Consider the following 21,311-nt stretch of genomic DNA (forward strand, 5'->3'; position numbering starts at 1 on the left):
ATCCAAATATAAACCCCTTATTTTTAGACAAGCAGGTCTGGAGAAAAAAGAACAAACATTCAGAGTACTCATCTTCTAGCTGTGAGGAATTAGGTTAACACAAAACACTGCTGACAGGCTCCAAAGGGGACACCCTCTTTCACCAGAGGAAGTGCTGTTACATCCAGAGTATTTTCCTAACACAAGATGAGTATCTATGAGGAGAAGGAAGAAAAACCCAGGAATCTTCATAGCTCCAAAAGAATCCACCCTCCCGGGGTGATAAAAGGGCACTCACAAGTCAATTCCTTGTTCTATTATTTCCTTTTGTTGCTTTAGGACCTCAAACTGCTCTGGGTTGTCAGTGCCAGACATCTGTGTGCTGTAACTGCCAATTCCTGATGAAGCAGTAGAATCCAAGGAATTTAGGCTTCCATATCTGTTAATTGTCTCAGGGTGTTTGGTTTCACTGCTGTCCTGCTCTGTGGGTTTTTCTTGGCCTAGAAATTGAAAAGGGTTACATATATCCAAAATACATACAGTGGAAAAAACCCTAAAATCACAGCTTATTCTTAAAATTCTTTCTAAAGGCTTTGAAAAGTTAGTAAGGTTGCCTTCAATGATGTATTTATTTTTATAAAAATATTCTGCTTTTATTTTAATTGGGAAACTAATAATAATAATAATAATAATAAATCACTACAAAGTATCAAGGAGAATTCTTTTAGTTTGTCACATATTGAAATTTAAGCCCTAATTATAATTTGTAGGCACCTGGAAAAAAATTTGAGGCCTTAGAAACCTAATTAATTACATCTCATATCTTTTATTTTCAAGTCCAATATTCCTTTTTACCTGAAGAAAACCACAATATTCTGAATTTCTGAAGCACAGTGTCTAAAAGAATGTAGACACATCAAGGAGTCGGTGCTCTCAGCTCACAAGGACAGCCATGCTAACCACCCTAAAAAGTTTATTACTTCACCTACCAACTTTAAGCACCTAATCTGAAAATTCTGGCATAACCTTAGTACTTCTCATCTCAGGTCAGACGGAAACAGGATTAAAACAAGACTAATGATTTAGTTACTTCACTGCTTACAACATTCAAAGTTCTATAGTTATAATAAGTAAATAATAAACAAATGAGTAATATTTTTTTTATTATTAAGTAAAAAAAAATTACTCTCCATCCAGCTTGCTCCAGTAGTAATTTAATCAATCTGAAATTAGATGCAATTAGGGGAGCTTCAAAGCAAGTTGTGAGATCCTTATAAAATTAGAAATACAGAAAATAACAGGATTTAGTAATTTTCAGTGTAATAGTGTTCTACGAATTCATACAATTAGGAAAAGATAATTTAGACAACTTGTTCAAATGACAGCAAACTTAAAAATATTTCTATAAAGAAAAAAAAATATTCTCTCTTTCTTTAATGCAAGAGACCTTACTAATCTGTACACTAACATCATCAAGATATTGACAGTACACATTAAACTCTTGCAGCACCTCTTCACTAAAGGCAGAAGAAACATATTGTGTCTTACCAAGTGTTGTCTGAGAATTGGGATTTACATATTGATCCTTACTCCACTCGACCATGCACTTCAAGATTGATACTAAGCATTCCAATCCTTTTTTTCTCAAACTTAATTCCTAGAAAAGATTTCATAAACAATTAATTAGTGGAGTGGAGTTTAGTTTCAACCTCTCATGCCAAGAAACATGAAGCTTCATAAAGTTTAGCGAAATTTTTACCTGAACGTTGGACATGCCAAGTTCTTGGCTACCCCTTCCTTGAGCAATCTTTGATAAGTCATTAACCAGCCTTTCAAATATATTTGCTGCATTTAAATCACAATCATAGTTCACGTAGATGTCCACTACACTCTGGGCATCTATAAATAAAGTGACATTGTCAAACTTGGAACAAAAACTAGGTAACTCAATGAAAAGTGAGTACAGTTTTGTTCTTCAAGATAAAAATGTAAAATCTAGAATCAAATGGTCCTTCATACCTGCACATATCCTTGTCAGCGTTTGTATAACCATCCACTTATGATCAAATGAACTAGTAGAAGTTTCCAAGATATACAGGAAAATTTCTTTGAAGAAAACCTAACAAATATTCCAGGAAGAGGGAGAAAAAAAAAAAATCTATTACAAACACAGTCACTAACTTTGATGCCAAAATTCTGACATAATTCTGAAAGCAGCACCTTAGAGATACAGGGAATAAAGAGGAAAAAAAAAAAAAAGAAGGAAAGGAAGAAATACAACTTACGCTTGACACATTCAGATTGGGAATTTGAATTGTTAGTTATGTACTTCTGGAGTTTTGGCCAGATGAAAAATTTGCTTTATATTCTGAGCATTCAAAACCAGAAGATGGGAATAATGTCAGACCCTGAAGGACAATTTAGCCTAACGAGACATCTAAGCTGCTAAGAGTTCATATGGGATTTTGAAAGGAGAGGTTATTACCTCATCACAAAAAGATTTTCTCTACAAGACAGTAAAAATGTAACAAACAGCCACTTAAACAAATTGAAAGTATAGGACCTTCATTAGAAAGGAAAAATTCTGACACAAAAGAATCACACTTTGGTATTAGATTATTGGAAGAAGGGTACTGGCACAGCATAAAAACTGCAGCAAGTCCATTAATAAGAAAGCTACTCTTCCTTAAAAGAGACATTAGTTTTCCCTGAAATCACTTTAGTACAGGTGCTGTTGTTTGGAACAGAGACGATTTTATCCCCTCTCAGTTCCTCACCAGATCTATCAGCACTACAGGCTGACTAATTCAGCCAAGCATGCTTAGCAGGACAGGTTTCTTCTCACTTCTTCCCTGAGCAGCAGCAACTGCTGTAACGGCATCTGAGCTCAAAGTGAGAAGTGCTACATGGCATTACATCACCATCCTACGCAGCACTACTTCACTGTTTGGCACTTCTGAGAGTTCAGCTCCTCACAGCCAGTTGTGGCCTACCAAATCCACCTGCACGTTTTTTCTAGAACGCTGCTGATAGCCTCAGGCTCACTTCTCTTCTCCAATAGCATCATGCGAATATCCAAATACGTTACTACTCTTGTTTATAATATTTGGCTATTCCTTTATAGTACAGAATTTATACAGAGGTTTTTATGCTGTTAGCCACATAGGGGTAAGCATAAGGGTAATTGCACTTTATGTCACGTGTCTGGGGAAAAACAGCAACGCTGACTTCTAGGCAACTTTGTCAGTAAGTAATTTCCTCAAGCAAAATGTGCTAACAACAGTTATGTCTCTTTAAAAAGAGACAGGCACACAGCACAATCCCAGACAGCAGTCTTAGTAAGGAAAGCACCCTATGAAACTAAAGGAGTTCAAACATAAGATCAATGACTTTCAAGTGGCTAAACATACTCAAGAGAATACTAGACTGATTTTAACCACAACTGTATGTAATCAGACATTACAAAGACAAAAATTTAACAAATGTCATGCTAAGAGCAATCCTTAGTTACGTATTTCCTGTTTTCTGATTCTTTTAACTGAATGACAGTAATGTTATATACTCCCTGAAATCAGGAAAATATTTTTTTCTGGTGGAAAATTTAAAAAAAGCCCCACTGATGGAGCAGAGAAAAAAAAGAATAGAATAGAAATAGAGTTTCAAGAACAGAAACCAAACCCAAATCTAAATTAGAAGAGAAATTAACTGGAAGGTCTGCATATTATGAAGGCACTTCAGATCTCTGCTTCCAAGATAGAGCTGAACTTCTTGCTTTTGATGTCACCTTTAGAGAAGCATGTCTTGGAATGATTAGCTTCCCAAAACTGTACGATTATTTACATTTCAGATATTTAAAAATGCTATCACTATGTTACTTATTGTAATTCACATCAGAGTTGAGACTCTGTTCCTAGTATATTGGAAAAGTAAACGAGAAAGGAGTCAATTATTTATTTATGTGATCAACTGAGAGCAGGAGTTTAAAGGCAGGTTATATTAATGACCATTACAAAAGGGTGGTAATGGTAAATACAGCTAAATGACACCCCAACTGCTCTGGTATCTTGGACTTGACTGCAAATATATTCACTGACCCATTCAGAAACAAAGTTACAATACAACTAGTGTACAACTCAAGCTATTTTACCTGTCAGAGCTACTGTAAGTCAAAAGGCCAAGGGAGGGACAGTTCCAACAGAATCTGAAGCTCTTCTTTTAAAATATGCCAGAAAATTCTTACACAGACGAAGAACGCAGCCTCAATCCCAAAATATATAGATTTTGCATATTATAAATCAGAGCATATGGCTCTCCTTACAGCTCTAAGACACAAACTGAATGTGAAGTTATCTACTTGTCTACCCACATCTTTCGAATAACCTTTAGGATCAGTAGCTGAAATAAGAGGAATTCTTAGCTCACAACTAGGAAAAAGTTTCTGCTCCCCACATTTTGCAATAGATGGACACTTTGGCAGCATCAAGTTTTTTTGCTTTCATACTCACAAGGAGGAAACACAGCCCTGATATATGATGATGGTCCTAATTCAACATATTCTAGAACCTGCTACAATAGGGTAGTGTATCCTGTATCCCATTTTCCTCAGATATGTCTTCATTTTCTGCCTGGAATTTGTGAAAGGATGGCAGCGATGGAAACCCATCCAATTTCTGTCAGGGAAGTTGGACTGCAATGCATTCACCACCTACATGCCGATTGTAAGCTCTGTGAGCACATAGCAAGTCCAACACTTTCTGGGAAGCAGGCTGTGTGACTGAGGAGCAGCTCAGCCCAGTCTGTCTGATGTCCTAAACACCACAGATGCACTACAGTCTTGTTGAGCACACAGTTTGTCTTGAAACCCTTCAAAACACATCATATTTTCAAGGCACATTCAATCAACTGCTATAAAATACTGGAAAATCTATTGTTTCTTCACCTAAAAGGTACCAAAATAACCTGGTAAGAATCCTTTTCTGACCTGCTACTGTCAAATGAGGTTCTTCCTCCAAAGCTGCCATAACATATCAACTTGTACAGTGACATCTATAGATGAAGAATTCCCTGAATTCAAGGTCGTTATAACAGCAACGTTATCAACATTTCTCAGCATCTTTTCACGCACTTAAGCTCCAAACAGATGGGGCAATCTGTAGGCTTCAGTGTTCATACTGACTCCATAAACATAAAAATACTAAAATGCACAGTAGGGACACCCTGTACACACTACTGCTTAATTCACCACAGAATTAAGATCTTTAACACATGGGACACCACAAGAGGGTATCCACGTGATTCCAAAGGACAGATTAGTTCTGTACACAGCTACACTAGGGTACAAAGAGCAGAAATCAAGAAAAAACCCTCTACATAAATCTAGCTTTCCCCTATGACTTAGAATATATTGGTCCAGTGAGAGAATTCACACTGTCTGCAAGGAATCAGATAACTTATTGCTAAGAATACAGACTTATCTCTACTAATGGCCCAAGGAGTTTAATTGTGTGCATATCTCTAGAGGAAATGAGATTATCTTATTCCAAATGTATATTGATATAGGCCCTGATATACAAAGAGAAGTGGCTACAATAATCAAATAGCTGGGATTTCCCTAGAGAAAGAAATCTGTTCCACTGACCTTAAAGAGAATCCAAAACACTTTTCAAGTCATTAATTTTTCTTTTACAATTCATTTGTAAAACCATATATTACGTAGACTTTTCATACGTGTACTCATTTTCCTAATTTGTACTATGCAGTGCAGGGCTAAACTTTCTTAATCACATTATTGAACACAAACGGATTGAGCTCAGCCACAAACCTACTCAATTCTGAGTTTCAGCATCATTCTGCGATAAGAACACACCACAGCCAAAAGAAAACTTCTAAACAAGGAAGATCTGGCAAGTCTTACACAAAAGCTGTGACTCAAATTTATCTAAGTGAGACTGAGCTACGAGCAAAAAAACAAATGTTCACTGAACATGCCCCACTCTTTAGTTAGAAATTAATGTAACTTACCTCGATCTGCATCTTTAGATGAGTCTTAAAGTTTGAGAGGAGGGTAAGAAATATGGAAAGTGAAAGTTCAAAAACTTCTGGGACTGATGAGACTCCATTTTTTGACAGTGCAACACAAAGGTACTGCTTTATAGCATTAATAAACATCTCATTCGTCCTGAAGACTGGTCCTGCATTTTGCAGAATGGACAGAAGCAACTGCAATGAAAGAATCTTTGATCGCAGTTCATGAGATCTAGAAAAAAACAGAGCATAAAAACTCAGCCTAAGTCAAAAAAAAGCACTCTCTTGAAAAGTCAATACACACCACAATGATTTTGCAAGTTGTACGTTAATGAAATTCACTCAAATTTGACATAGCCTGTTGTAGAAAGGGTCATTAAAGGCGTTGATCTTTTTTACTGAAGTGGTCATTCTTCAACCAAGTGGGTATGAATAACTTTTTACAGAAAGGGAAAAAATACTATTGAGCCACTCTGTCTTCTGCATCACAGCACTGCAGAACAGCAGCAACAGGAGGCATCAGAGGATAAAGGGAGCATTCTTTTCTTTTAACGGACCTTTGGAAGATCCCATCTAAAACAGCCAGCCCACCTACCAAATTCTGACTACAAAAATGTGGAAATTCCTCCTCCTTCTCTATTTCCACCAGCATGGAAAGAGAGTTGAAGGACTATAAAGACAACAGCTGTACTGGCTGACCTACTTCCTGCCAACACTGAAATCTCTTTTCTAAGATATATTATTTATCAGTCACTGGCCCCATCCCACTCCAAGAACAGGTAAGATACATAACATGCCTATTTTAAGCATGGCAATCACAAAGTCAGGCAACTGCAGCATTTTCAAGTGCCCCACAGTTAACATCATGCTTCTTACAGATTGAAATAATCTGGAATTTCAGAACAGTGCTACTATTTATGCCTTAAAAACCAAACACAACAAAACAGCCAAAAAACCCCCAAACCACACACACACAAAGGAAGCATAAAGGAAACTTGCATCTATGAAAACACAAAGCAGTAAAAAACATCCCGGCTGAAAACATTCTCTCAGCAGACTCCTAGTGTGCCTTCCCACTTCTGATCATCTCAAAAAAAGAGTACAGCTCTTCTGAAGGGCAGGTAAAGACATAATTGGCTCTCCAAACAGGACAGTCCACAGCTTTCATTAAACAACTGCCCACTGAGAGAGGACAGTTATGAAACCATAAGGAACAACAACAGGATATTTTTCATCGAGTGCAGCTCAGACACGGTAAGAAGTGCTTCAAGTCAGCATGTGACACACATAGTAGTTGGATATTTGCTGTATACTGCAAAAATAAAAGCTTACTTAAAAAAAAAATAAAATTTCAGTCTAGTTAAAAACAAAAATGCAAATTAATAATGAGTATGTTACAAATAAGCTCAATTATTTCTGTCAAACAATGTGGGATGGGGAAATCAATCTGCAAACATTTAAAACTCATAAAATGTAATTCCAACAGTAGACTTCTTCCTGAAGACACCTTTGAGAAGAAAACTGAGCCAAACTGAGTGACAAATTTGTCCCTCTCATTCTTCCTAATGGGCTGCAGGTCAAAGTCAATGCCCCAAAACTGCTCTCTGTAGGAATTTTTCAAGGAAATGCTTGGCTCTGGCACAAGCACAGCTGCATGGAACCTGACATAACAATCTCTCTTGATGCAAAAGGTTTGATTTTGCATCACAGGGTATCAAGTGTGTAGACAGCAAATTTCAGTCATAAATAAAATATTAAATATTGCCTATTTGCAGCAATTGTCAGCTCCTAACTGAAATCTTAACATGCTGGGCTCATCAATCCTCTATGATATGTAAAGCCCACTTGATTTAAAATAAGTTTAAGGAAAAAATAGCAAGCAGACCTTCAAGATATTTCATCCCATCTTATTTTATTCCAGGGAAAAATGAAACAAAGACATTAACCAGGTTCCCAGGAAGCATAGTGCTGATCTCAACTCCTAGTCTTGTGATTTTAAGCTAAAGCTCCATGCCCAGTTACCTAAAATTTAAAAGTATTTAATTACAGACTTCGTAACAAGTTTCACTGGAAATATGATTTTAAAGGGGTAGATAAGGCTCTTTAAAATGCTGCAGACACCCTATGCCTCCCCTTCCAATTACAGCATGTTTGTAAGAGTTCAAAAACCCATCAATGCCTCAGAGTCACTGATAAATTCTAGGCACTTCTCCAAATACAGGATATCTTCGAATGTATTTGCAGTGAATTTCTGTTGCCCTAAATGCTGCTTCCTCCGATTTGTTTTATATGAAAAGCTTTATCAGTCCTAATATGAATGTCAAGCTCCAAGAGCCTCAACAGCTATTGCTGCTCTTGCAGAGGGAGTTAAAGCACTTAATGAATGGGCAGCTTTAGTTTCAGAGAACTAAAACCACAGGATTTTCATGGAATTTCCTGGAAGACAATTCTCAAAAATAGTAAGGATAAACCCCATGCCTCAGTCTTCATTCTCTAATACCCTGACTTTCCATAGTGCATTGCTAGAAAACTTAAGAATTGTTCCAGACTAAACCTTCAAGCCCTTCCTAGTATGTATTATCTTTTCAGCTTATTAAAACCACAACACACATCACTGATTAAACTAACTTGTCTTAAAGTTACCTGCTTTAAAAGCTAGACCTTGGAACAGTAAAGCTGATTTTATTTTGAAGAATACCAGTATTACTGCCATCTGAAGTAATACTAGAGTTTTAAGATCCCAGTAACAAAAGAACAGGCCTCTTGAAAACTATTAGCAATTCCTCCTAATGTGCAAAAGAGTATGCATATAAATTCTATCCAAGATCAGAAAGCAAACTTTTCTTGCCAAGACTCAAACTTAATACTGGCACCCATTTATGGAGAATTTATTTTTTGCTTTACAACAAAAAATCCTCCAAGCCAAGATGAAAACATGGTATCTTCAGTCAGAGCACAAAACTTTCCAAACCTGCCAAATAAAGACCTTAGTTTCAAAACATTTGGCTTTTGATTAAGTAGGCTGACAAAAGTGTCCAACCTGAACAAAAGAATGAAATACTGTAGCATAAACTTATCAGAACACACGTCTGCTCAAAACGAGGAGTTTATATTAAAAGGAAGTAGAGCTGGGTATGCGCACTGGACACACAGTATGTCAGAGATGAAAGAAATTGTGGGGCACAAACAGCAATGGTTATGAAGTTAGAAATTACTTAAAAGCAGAGCAACATGAACCAAGACCAGAAATGCCTCAAGATCTTCTATACAAACCCTTCTGAAAAGCATTATTAAGAGCAACTAGGAAGAAATGATGTACTTATGTGAAGCATAGGTGTTGTTAAGAAACTTCAAAACAGGTATACAAAAGATGCACTAGAACATAAAAGTACCTTTTCAAAGTTTCTAGGTTCTTTTTACCATACCATTACTTTCTCAGTAACTGGGAAGTCACAAAAATACTTGAATAATTTATTTTTATTTTCAGACAGTAAAGATGATTATGAAAACTCTTAAATTTTACTCACTTTGGATCTGGTGGTCCATCTGACAGGGGCTTCATGGAGAGCTTACACAGTGACCTGAATACAAGGAAGGCATCCTTTTGTAAAATGTGGGAAAACTTAGCACCAGGGGTAGGTCCTGAAGAATTTCCAGATTCCTAAAGAAGTTAACATATTTCAGTATTCCATTTTGCATTAGCAGGGTGTGTAGGGAAATCCCCACCTCCTAGCAACAAGAAGTTAATATATTATACAAATATAACCAATTCACTTTAGGTTTATGGTCTCAAGACTAAAATAAAACAAAATATTCTGCAGTCAAGTTAAAATGAACACACTCACTAATAAAAACTGCCATCTCAGTAAAGAGTCAGAATTAATTAAAGATTGTCACAAAATTAGGTAGGTCAAGTTTAAGTAGGGTAATTTGCAGTGAACTGCCTTCAGGCATTTTCAGTAGATAACTAGACCCAAACACTTGACATTTTAATAGAATGTGAGTAGTTATATATCCTCTCATCAGACACATTTGATAAAATTTCTACGGTATAATAAATACCCCTCTTACCAAGTTCTTGCAACTTTGTATTATTGTTCCATATATAAGAAACATTATTTACTGTTAACCTTCTCCTTATATGACCTATGTGACTGTAACTTTTTAAGCTTCAAATTTATTATTCCCAAACCTAATTACTCAGCACACTCTGACAGCAGAAACACTCGGTCAGTTAATAGTGTATATCTGTCCATATCTGATACAACAGAGGGAATGTATTTTGCCATCTATTTTGTTAATGAAAATCAAATCCTCTCACGCATGAAACTATTTATTTAAAATCCCTGCAGTGAGGTCATGATATAGGCTTGAAATTATTTATCATTTGAAAAAAGCACACTACAATTACACAGGTATGTCAATAATTGGCGATATTCTCCACTATGTATCTTGAATACTAGTTTTATTATTTCTCAGAAGCAGTTCACAAAACAAGAAACTGAGTTCTGTAATCTTGGAACAGTGTGGCAGCTCAAAATATGGTAGGATATGAGAGACAACAAATGAAAAATTTACTTAGAAAAATTTCATTTAAATAGTGTGTTAAGGAAGAATAATGTTTAGAACATGAAACATTGAAACTAGTCTCAGTAACTTATTTTATTTAATTATATTAAAGAGTTTGCAGAAGCACTGGGCAACATTTAAAAACATACTACTTTTTTCATTATTTTCTAATTTATAACTGCCTGTACCTGAGTATCATTGGAAGAGACAGATAATCTGTCATCAGGTAAAGATGGTGTATAAGCAACAGAAATTGGAGTCCCTGGAATTCCATTTGCCTGAATGTTTTCACTGTCACTGCCATCCTCTAATGTTACACTTGTGCCATCACCACCTGCACTTTCAGCAGTGCCTTCGACATCTATCAGAAAAGATGGAAAAATTATTAACAAATGTTACATGAGATTAAAAATTAAAAAGAGCTGGTAAAACTAACATTTAAATACTAAAAAGTAAATTATGACAAGGAAAATTACCTACAACTTTACATCGCTGGGGTCACCCTCCTACCAAGTTTTCAAGAATTACTAGGACGGGAAATCACCCACTAGTTTTATAATCAATTTCCAATAAATTAAAAAAAGTAATCATAACCCTACTAATACAGAGGGTGGCCCATTTCTGAAGACTGTTTATGTAGAACAGAAAGAAAACCCCAACCTTTTTTGCATTTTGAAAGAACATTTGTATCCAATATAAAAAGGTAAATCAATAATCTTGTCCATTTTACTGTTAAATAATGCACAGCTAAGGTCAGACAACTAAACCCGTCTTTTTCTGTATGTAAGTAATTCTTAAATAATTATATATTTCAGTTAAATATTTTAAACTGTTGAAATAATTCTTAAGGTCAAGATTCAGACTGCTATTGACTAGACAAATATTATATAATATTACATAATATATAATACCTCCAACTACTATGTTCACCATTTCCTGCACAATACTTTCTACAATTTCTTGTGCCTTCTCTTCACACTCATTGCTTTCTCCATCATATGCTCCTCCATCAGCTTTAGAAAGATCTTTATAAAAAAGAACAAATACAAACAAACATTAATGATAAACTCAGAAATTAAGAAGGTATTTTGCTTGCATTTAGGATTTAAAAACGCAATCACAAATTATTAACAGGAGAGTATATATTTAAAAAGGCATGTTTGGACACTTCAAAAACAGGTATTTGCAGAATATAAGAATTTTGGGTTCAACCTGTTAATGGTAATTAATATACAGGCCTATGCCAACAAAAGACATCAATTTTGTATCTTCATGTACAATAAACACTGAAAAGTCGATGGTTTTAAGGTGTTATTCTCAAAAACTTTCACAATATACCATAGATACAAAACGGAGTCTTTGCTACAGTGACTACAACAGTGCAGGACTAAAGAATACTCATGATGAAGTTTAACAGTACTAACAAGGACAAGAGGTACTTTGTGTTAGTCAGCTACTTGAAAATATTGAAAACATGTGCCTGACTCCAGATTTGGGAGAAAGAAAAAAAAGACAATCCTTAAACCTTTCTCTGTACAGACATTTCCCTCCCTCCAAGAAACAAAAATACACACTGATTACTTTCTGCTGCTGTGGCTTGGTCAGCTTCTGTCTGTTCATTTTCAGCACTAGAAATGTCAGATCCATTTTCTGCCTCAATATCTTCTTGAAGGTTTTTGTCCATATCATTTGTGCTGTGGTCAAGTTCTCTCTCGTGGTCTTTGGACAGCTGATCAGCCTGTGCTGGAATATGTCTCAGCTGAGGTGATTCAGGCTCATGATGGCTTAGTGGAGACTGCTGTAGATGGTGTTGCTGTCTGTGTCTTTCCTTTTCCATCTGTTTGGCTTCCTGAAGCTAAAAAAGCATTGCAAACACACAAGAACTTCTCTATCGAAATATAATAATAAACTGCATACATTATTTTATAAACATGACATATCTATTGTCTCTGCTTGCACAGTACCTTCCTAAAAGATGTAACAGTTCAAGAAAATGCATCTTTGTTTAGTCATAAGTAATTTTTATATCACAGGATAGTTCATTGCAAGGAGGCAACGATGCACATTGCACTTAGCCATACCTTCAATGTGGGAAGAGGGATGACTACACTACACATACTATAAGACCAAAAGTTGTCTGCCTGCCCTATGAGGAATTTCAGAGAGCAGATGTGACAATAAACAAGGACTGCATGGAAAAACACAAAAGCAGATTTTTTTTTTTTTGTGGTCCCTTGATCTGGAATCTCTGAGAAAGGGAAGAATTTCTGTCACTTGCCTAATGCATTAAGACAACATACATTTAAGTCAAACCAAAGCAGGACATCCTTTGAGGTGATGCTCTAAGAACTGGCTTTCTATCCCCGCAGAGTCTAGTGTTTACCAAAACCTTTGTAACTTTTTATACTGTTATTTTGGCTACTGTGATCTCAGCCCTTTACTCTTTTCCACGTACAGCTTTCAGTCTTGCATCTTTTGGGGTGCCAGAGAGTCCCAGGAAGATACAACTCAAACTACAGCTCAAAAAATTCCTTCTAGCATTAGTTAGGTATCTTACTGAAATAACTGCACTGAGTGTGCAAAACAAGTAGGACGGCTTATCAAGATTAGACTTTTAGGCAAAAATGAAGATTTCCAATGTATAATAATAATAATAATAATAATTCTCTTCTAATTAGGTTACTTAGAAGGACACTAACTGCACTGCCTCCCCAAAGCTTTCAGGTGCTGCATGGCTCTTGACACTTATCATAAATATGATCTCTCCTATTGCTTCAACTGTGATGGCACCAGGTACCAATATGCAGTTGCTTCTGGAGGGAAAGTAAGAAAGTACTACAAACTTAGGAGTTGGCAATAACACAGCAGAATTACTTCTAGAAGTAGCTAGGAATTCAACCTGGTTTTAAATCTGGATATCTGCATTTTTGCTTATGTGGATTTTGAGGGTTTTTTTAATGTCTTTTAAAACAGAACTTAGGACAATTATTTTGCCTTATTCATCTTTACTATCAGCAGTAGAAGGCACAGGGCATATGCTGAGGTCCTTGCTGACAATTCACCACAGCACTTTCAGTGACATAAGTGAATGTTAAAAAGTGCAATTGAATACATCTATTAAATATAGAGGACCACTATGAGAAGTTTAAAATCTATACACCGCCCCCCAAAAAGCACATTTGACAATTATTTCAGAATGCAAAACTCAAGAAGAAAAATACAAGAGACCAGATTATTTTTTCCCCCAAAGCATCTAAGTCAGAAAAGCCAAAAATTTTAATAATAAAGACAGAACAAACCTCTCAAGCTGGTTTGCTTTCAAGAGCTAGTTTCTAAATAAAGATACTGAGATACTCACTGCTTGATTTTCCATACGTGCAAAAATGACATTCAGCATTTGTGTCAGAGTGGCCTTGGCTGTGGTTTGATTTATAAGATTTTTGCTTGCTAGGTAGATATTGTAACATGTTCGTACAGCTTGTAGCACTGTTCCTTCATGGATTTCTATGTGTTGAGATGTTACTGCAGTGAGCAAAGCCTAAATAAACAAACACATACACACATATATATTTTCCACTCAGAACCTTAGCAATCAAAAAGTTTGCAAATTGACAAACACTAAAATTGGACTACTTTTAAAATACATCTAAATACATATCTTGAACTGCAATTTAGTTATGTTTTCCCAGGTACTCTTCTAGCCATGTCAGAACATCATATATATCAGTTATGCTAAACTGAGAGTGTTTGTAATCAATGTATCTAGGAAATACATGTTTCATAATATGTAACAGCAAGAAGCAAGCAATGCAGTCATCAGAGAAGTAGTTAATAGAAGTCATGCTAGAATTTTCTAGACATAAACATGAACAAATTACCTGTTAAAATCTAGAAAGCAAGCCAAAGGGTGCAAAAGTTGTTTCAGAAATAAATGTAAATGTGACAAACAGAGTATGAGATTAGGCAGCTATAGAGGGACAACTGCCTTTTATAAAAACTCTTTTTGGGTAGATCCTAGAATATTGTGTTGTAAAAATTCACTTATTTCTTCCTATTTGAGCTAATATCTCCTTCACTTAAAAAAAAACGCACATAAGCCTGTAAAAGATCAGGTAACAGAGCGGTAAGGAACACCTTATCTTTATGTGAGGAGGAGGCAGGCTTTTTTTTCCCCTGACTTTTAACATTAGGAAGCAGTGCCAGCTAGCAGAAAAAAGGTGACAAGGCTACAGATGGATTATGTGCTCTTTTGTTTTCATTGGCTTAAAAGCCTGAATTTCCTGAGTTTTTTTCAGTATGCCCGTTATGACTACTAGACCTACTAGTATGCCTGTTACAACCTCTTTTCATACCATCTGATAAGGCGGCGTGGAGGCCAAGAAATGCTTCCAGCACACACAGAGACATATCTCCTTAAGATATTATTATAAATTCGCTGAATATCATCTATGCAGACTGAGAAGTCAGTCTTTCCACAGGACATCTCCTTGCAGATATCTAACTATAAGAGAGTTCAACTTGGCTACAGAGCTCATGACAGTCACTTCTTTTGCGTTTCTTTCCTTCCCAGGCACTAGAGACTAATCTTAATGACTACTATACAGGTTTGCAAACTGATAAGCATTTTTAACTTTGATCTCTTGCGAGTATCTTTCATCTTCCTTCTAATTTAGAGCCATCCTCAGGCCATTAGTCATGCTTACTTCACATCTCAGTGCCATTTCTTTTCCCCTACTATGACAATCTAGTAGAAATACAAGAACAAACATGAGACAGGAAGTATTTTACAATTACTTTCTGAACAACATCCTTTCCTCCTGGCAGCTTCCATTTAGGGCTAATTTGATGACATGTCCTAAACAACATCACCTAATTCTGTATCATAAAAGAGAACATCATTACCACAACAGGCATGACAGCTAACCCTGAGAAACCACATGATGGTTCTAATCAGCAGCAGCACTGCTACTCTTCTGAAATCCTTGTCAACTCATATGTTAGAAAAATAAACCCTTCCTTTCTCATTTAATTGCTTTTCTTTGTGTTACTCCCCACCCTTACTCTGTGACCAAATAGCCACTATGTCCAACACTTCTAAGGAAGAGAGGTGAGGCAGTGTAGAGGACAATCACCTCAGCAACAGTCCCCAGTTAAGGAGGGTTATTACACAAAATCTGAAACTGCTACACAATAGTGCCCATCCTTAAGACATGAACAACAAAAGCTCTACCTTCCTTCCAGCTACACACTCTTACTACTTTGCAACAGGGTCTTCTGGGACATGAAGTCACCTGTGCTATTTTAACAGCAGCACATCAATACACTTAAAAACTAAACAGAATAAAAACACCCAGGTGTTCTCTGGTGCTTGAAGGTTTGTTTGTTTTAAAAGTGATTTTAGTAGACTCAGAGTATTAAACACATGCTAGGGCAAAATCTGGGAGCAAAGCCTAGATGGAAAATGCCTCCATTTTTCCAAGCTACTCCTTTGGAGTCACAGCATTATGTTGCTCTTTTCTGTTATACTAAAGATTTGCTGTTCAAGGCTTTTCACAGCTGAGTTCCCACTCCTTGTGGTCACACTTCGCTCACCTGTTTTCATTCAGTATCATCAGTGTGAGTTAAGGAGAGACGAATAAACAAAAAAACAAAAAAAAAAAAAAAAAAAAAGAAAGAAAGCAGCCTACTTTACTGTACTCCTCTCCTTTGCTGTTCTTTGTGAGAAAGAAAACTTCATAAAAACATTGTTAGCACTACCTCCCTATATTTCAGTTCCTTCCAAAAAAGCTTTGTCACAAAGCCTGAAAAAATACCAACAGCCAACATGCTTTCCTCCTTCTGAAACTACTGGCTACCATCCTAACTGTGAGTTTGTTTCCTTATGCTTTCCTTCCAGTCCTTTACACCTATTGTTCTGAATTTAAGAAAGATCCTACTGTTATGCGCTGCTACCTAGTTACTATAAATAAAGCTTATTCATTTTTATAAGCAGCCGTCAGATGGCTCTGGGAAAGGAGAAGAATCTTCAGGATCATTTCTTGAGTTACAGATTACCCTATCTTCGTGTGACACATAGAGCATTTTTTCTTTTAGCTTGAAGTAAGTTTGCCTAGTGAATTTCCTATTGTGTAAAACAAGTGTATTAGCACAGGAAGTATCACACTTCATGAGGTAAAATTAATGTAATTTTAAAAGTAAACTAAATTAACAATAATTCTCTACTAAAATCATCCAGCATCTATCTGTCCCTCTTAACTCTGCATTCCTCTCACACTGAATATTCTGCAAGAACAGCACAGTTACAGTGAAAGAATATAATTACTACCAGGAGAACAATTTTCAACTCAGGTGTGGTGGTTTTAATCTAGGCCTTCCCTGGTTACCAGCTGGTAACCAAGGAAGGGGCAGTGTTCCCAGTATTCCATACAATTTTTACGTAAATCATGGTATAAATAAGAGGGGAGAAGCGGCCTTCCTTCTCTTCTCTTCCGCCGGAGTTCGGGAGCAGTGGGTCCCTGCATTGGTCTCGCTTATCTAAGGCTGAGGCCTGCAGCATCCACTGACCTGCCACGTGGAAGCTTGGAGAGTGCTGGCAGTGTCTGCCAATCCTGCTTTCTAAGGGACATGGTGAGATTTGTTTTACTAGTTATTTTACTAGTTCTCAGGTTTGATTGTGCATATCTATTCGGTGTCCCTTTTTGTTTCCTTTTGTCCCTTTTTCCCCTTTCCCTATCCCTTCGGGGGGTGTTTGGATTCCCTGTGCTGTGTACATAGCATCTTAACTGTAATATACATAAAATAAGTTTTTTATATATAACTAGCTTGGTTTTTGGGTTCTTCAATTTGCATAGTTTTTTTTCCTTTGCCCTGGGGGAACTAAAAAGAGGGGAAGAGAGGGGCTGCTACTGGGGGGTTGGGCATTTGGCAGGGAGCCAAGTCCAAACCATCACATCAGGGTCAGTCATTTTTTCCTCTCAGCCAACTCTGATCATTTTATCTTTGGAAGATTTATGACACAGTAGAGCTGTCATCTGATCAGCATGGGCATACTTTGTTTAAATTTCGTAATTCACTTGCCTAGAAACTCCTGAATACTTGAGACAGTACATAAAACACAGTAGCCCTAACTCCCCTCTCTAGTGTTAATTAGCTACTGGAACCACCTAATTCTGTCTTCTTTGAGAGGTGCTATTTGGCTATTTTCAATAATATTTTTTTTAAGTTAACTTCAAGTCCCAACATTTACTTGTCATGAAATAATGTGTTACTACGGACTGACTCTTGAAAAAACACAGGACACTGAAGTCCTCAAACCAGAAAACAACAAACACAGCAAACAGCCTTCACAGATAAATAATTTTTCAATATAAGTGACACTAAAAAATTATCATGCAGAATGCAGTAATGTAATTCTCCAAGCAACATTTTCTTTGTGAGCAAGTGAGAATCTAATCTTCTGCTTTTTACCATTTCCAAATTATTCAGTCACTTATGTTACATATTTACATTGCTTTAAAATACTTAAGTTTACCTCACTTAGTTTACCAACTTTGAAGCACTGTGGAAATACACTGTGAGGGTATGAAGAACAGAAAAACACAGTGTTTGCTTCCAGCATGCTTTCACAGTCAAGACAGTGATTGAAATCAACAATGTCACATCCTAGACTGTATGCCAGATTTCAGTAATAATGAAATTATTAAATACCGGTAAGACTTAGTATTTGATTTTAACTAGTAATTTTAATATACGTAACATCAAGTTTAAGAAAAAATAACCTATATTCTCAAGCATTTGGTCAGTTGCCAGCCATGAAACTCACTGAAGGATTATGAAGTTTCTGAATGAAAGAGAACTATATTCCAGTTTCTGCTATGGAAGATAACAAAGAATATAAATTATATAAGAATATAAGGTTTTATTTAGTTTTATTATGGACATTCAGGCGTTCAAAATGAACTAGAGTCTAATATGGAATTAACCGGATAAGCATTTTGCAAAACAGAAGTATTTCTGAAACTCTGAAAACAATCCTTCTCTAAAAAATAAAATTGCAAACTGACAGGACAGCATTTTCATGTTAAGTAACGAGAACCAGCTGTTAATTTAAGCCTCAAAATACAAGTATTCAGAAAAAACTTCTTATATCGTTTTATTCTCAAAGCATTCCATAACCCACAGCTCCTTCTAATCTCAGCAGGAGAAATTAGGTTTTCAACAATCTGTTAATGGGAAACAAAAATCACACTACTACATGATACTGTAGATGATTAAGTTACTTAACATTCCACACTACTGAAACATAAAAGGACATAGGACTGAATTAGTTCTTTCTAAGTGTCTTCTCAATTCTAAATCTGTTTTCATGCAAATTTTGTTATAATTCTTTCAAATCCACCAACATTCTCCTTATTGCTCAGAATCAGTCAGCCTTTACAGACTTCCCATTCTGTAATCCACCAACGAGTTGTCATCTATTTTCCGTAAGTTTCAAAAGGCAACTTGTGCAAGTGACATTTGATTCAACTTTTCTTCCTCCAGAGACACTAGTCATACTGACAGTGTGATCAGTTGTAAAAAGACAGTCAGGAGCTGACCTTATGAAAAGCCTATTGCACAATGAAGACTCAGAAAACATCACTAAATAACATTCAAGTTTTCAGACTACAGCTATCAAGCACACACAATAATTTTTCTCTGCCAAAGATGAGTAAATTAAGCTGTAAAAGTATCTAGATAACAACAAATACTTTCCATACAGCAGGCCAAGGTAAAACGAACACAGCTGATAGCATGTTCCATCCTTCTTTCTCATCCTTATTCCTTCTTTACAGACTTTTAAAAAAAATTAATACAATTTTTGCCATAATTTTAGTTCTTTGGGAATAAATAGGCCAGACAGAAATGTAAACAGAACTTCAACTAAGTCCTCTGCAGCTGTCAACAGAAGTCTGCACTCCCACGTGACAATGCCATAGTAGCCCTTGGAGAGCAAGCCTGGAGGCAAAAAGGTTCAGCCAAAGGAGGAGATTTCAAACATAATTTGCATGAACCATTTTCAATCACACCAGTGATTACTTGCTTTTTTTCCTGCCACAACAATCCCCATCATAACAACCAAGCAAGAAATGTTCATGGCTTCACATCAAAATTACACCAAATCAAACTAAACTACAAGAGAAAGGAAGGAAAAGGCCAGTTTCCCAGTCTGGTTAATCACAGGGTCTGCAGACAAAGAACAAGGGCATTACAGAGATGAGAACACGCAAGCAGAAACAGGAATACAAAAGTTAAACTGGCCCCCATCAAAACAAGTGCAACACGTGCCTCTAAGCTTAGATACCTAAAAAAAAAAGACAAATTATACTCCTCAGTGTCAGCAAGATTATTTCCTTGGTAGTCAGCAGAAAGGTATTTTCAGAACTCCTAAGAAGCTCTGGTTGTTGGGAACCGGCTTAAGATGACTCCACCGTTGGAAAGCCATCTAGTAACTAGGAAACAGCACTGCATGTAAGCTCTGAGCCAACAAGGGCTCCCAGATCCTACACTGAGGGCACCACACTATGCAAGGAACACCCAAACCACAGGCACATCCAAGACACTTGAGGAAGGAAGGTGTCCAAGAGATCAAGGTTCTCAACTTTCACCGTGGAGTTGGTGATTCAGCTGCCCTGTGGGAGTGCTGCTTATGCTGTGGATAACATCCAGGGAGTACCAGCACAGGAAAGCAGGAGATGCAGGTCCCCCATGCCTTCTATCTCCCAGATGGAATTAAAATTCTTCAGACAACATACTAATCACTAGGACCACAGAAGAGTCCGAAAAGTCATGATTAATCCTTCAAATCATAATGAAGGAGTTCACACTCAGCTCAGAACTGAAGAGTTATGAGAATATGACTGACGTAACAATTTCATTATTCCTCCAAAGTAAAAAGTTCTGGTCTTTGCCAGAGTTATTTCTAATTTCCAGGCTTTTTAGAGTGTTCAGGGTATTGGACAAACATGGAGACAATGTCAAGACAGTACTCTCCACTTTCCTAGTAATTCTAACATGGCAATCAGCTAAATGTAAACACTAAAAAAAATTGAGTCACTTAATGTATACACTTAATGTTTTTCAAGAATTTATTTTCTCCACCCTTTTCTTGGGCAGAAGGAATACCAACTCATAGATAAGCCCCTTCAGGAGAGGAAGACTGAAATAAAAGAAAGCATTCAGAGAGACAGTATTACAGTGACAGGGAGATATAATAGTTCCAGCTACTGGGAGTTTAAATCAACAAAAACTTCCTTCTGCAAGATGAAAAATGTCTTAAATGCTTGGGTAAAACAACACAACAAATCTAGAAAACAGCAGCATAAACCAACATTTTAACAACTATTTGCGGGAGAAGTGGAGTGCAAAGAAAAGGAAGATTTAAGATATGAAAAGATGTAGAGCCAACTACATTCCTTGCAGTAAAACAAGCAAATACAATGCCAACGAGGTAACAAACACTCCATTTCTCATAACTAACTCTAACTATTTTCTTCACCACTGCTCACCATCACAGCCATTCAAAGACTGCTGATACAGGAGCAGGGAATGGCATTTCCACTAGGTAGCTAACTTCTCATACTTGGCACAATAATTTCCTGCAATAAATACCCATAATTAATGGCTGCAATCAGAAAACAGATTCCCCAGAAACATTTATTTGTACAAACTCCACATGCAACATTTACATAAGCTACGGA

The 21,311-nt window shown here is 36.6% G+C and overlaps 1 protein-coding gene across 1 annotated transcript in view; it reads right to left on the bottom strand.

Moving 5' to 3' along the window:
• LOC114067774 (brefeldin A-inhibited guanine nucleotide-exchange protein 1-like) overlaps nt 1-21,311 on the bottom strand; it is a gene marked incomplete at its 3' end in the record, with an annotated part of 60,349 nt that overhangs the window by 6,882 nt on the left and 32,156 nt on the right. The window contains exons 5-14 of the mRNA XM_027903434.1: nt 13,931-14,110; nt 12,154-12,427; nt 11,484-11,597; nt 10,761-10,933; nt 9,531-9,664; nt 6,001-6,235; nt 1,999-2,098; nt 1,739-1,878; nt 1,528-1,636; nt 278-479 (exon numbers count right to left, since the gene is read on the bottom strand). Of these exons, the coding sequence (XP_027759235.1) occupies nt 278-479; nt 1,528-1,636; nt 1,739-1,878; nt 1,999-2,098; nt 6,001-6,235; nt 9,531-9,664; nt 10,761-10,933; nt 11,484-11,597; nt 12,154-12,427; nt 13,931-14,110 (1,661 nt within the window). The remainder of the gene's footprint in view (nt 1-277; nt 480-1,527; nt 1,637-1,738; nt 1,879-1,998; nt 2,099-6,000; nt 6,236-9,530; nt 9,665-10,760; nt 10,934-11,483; nt 11,598-12,153; nt 12,428-13,930; nt 14,111-21,311) is intronic.

The sequence above is a fragment of the Empidonax traillii genome, unplaced genomic scaffold (genome assembly GCF_003031625.1).
Source record: "Empidonax traillii isolate 1590-97213 ecotype Southwest subspecies unplaced genomic scaffold, ASM303162v1 scaffold959:size240107, whole genome shotgun sequence".
Lineage (NCBI taxonomy): Eukaryota > Metazoa > Chordata > Aves > Passeriformes > Tyrannidae > Empidonax > Empidonax traillii.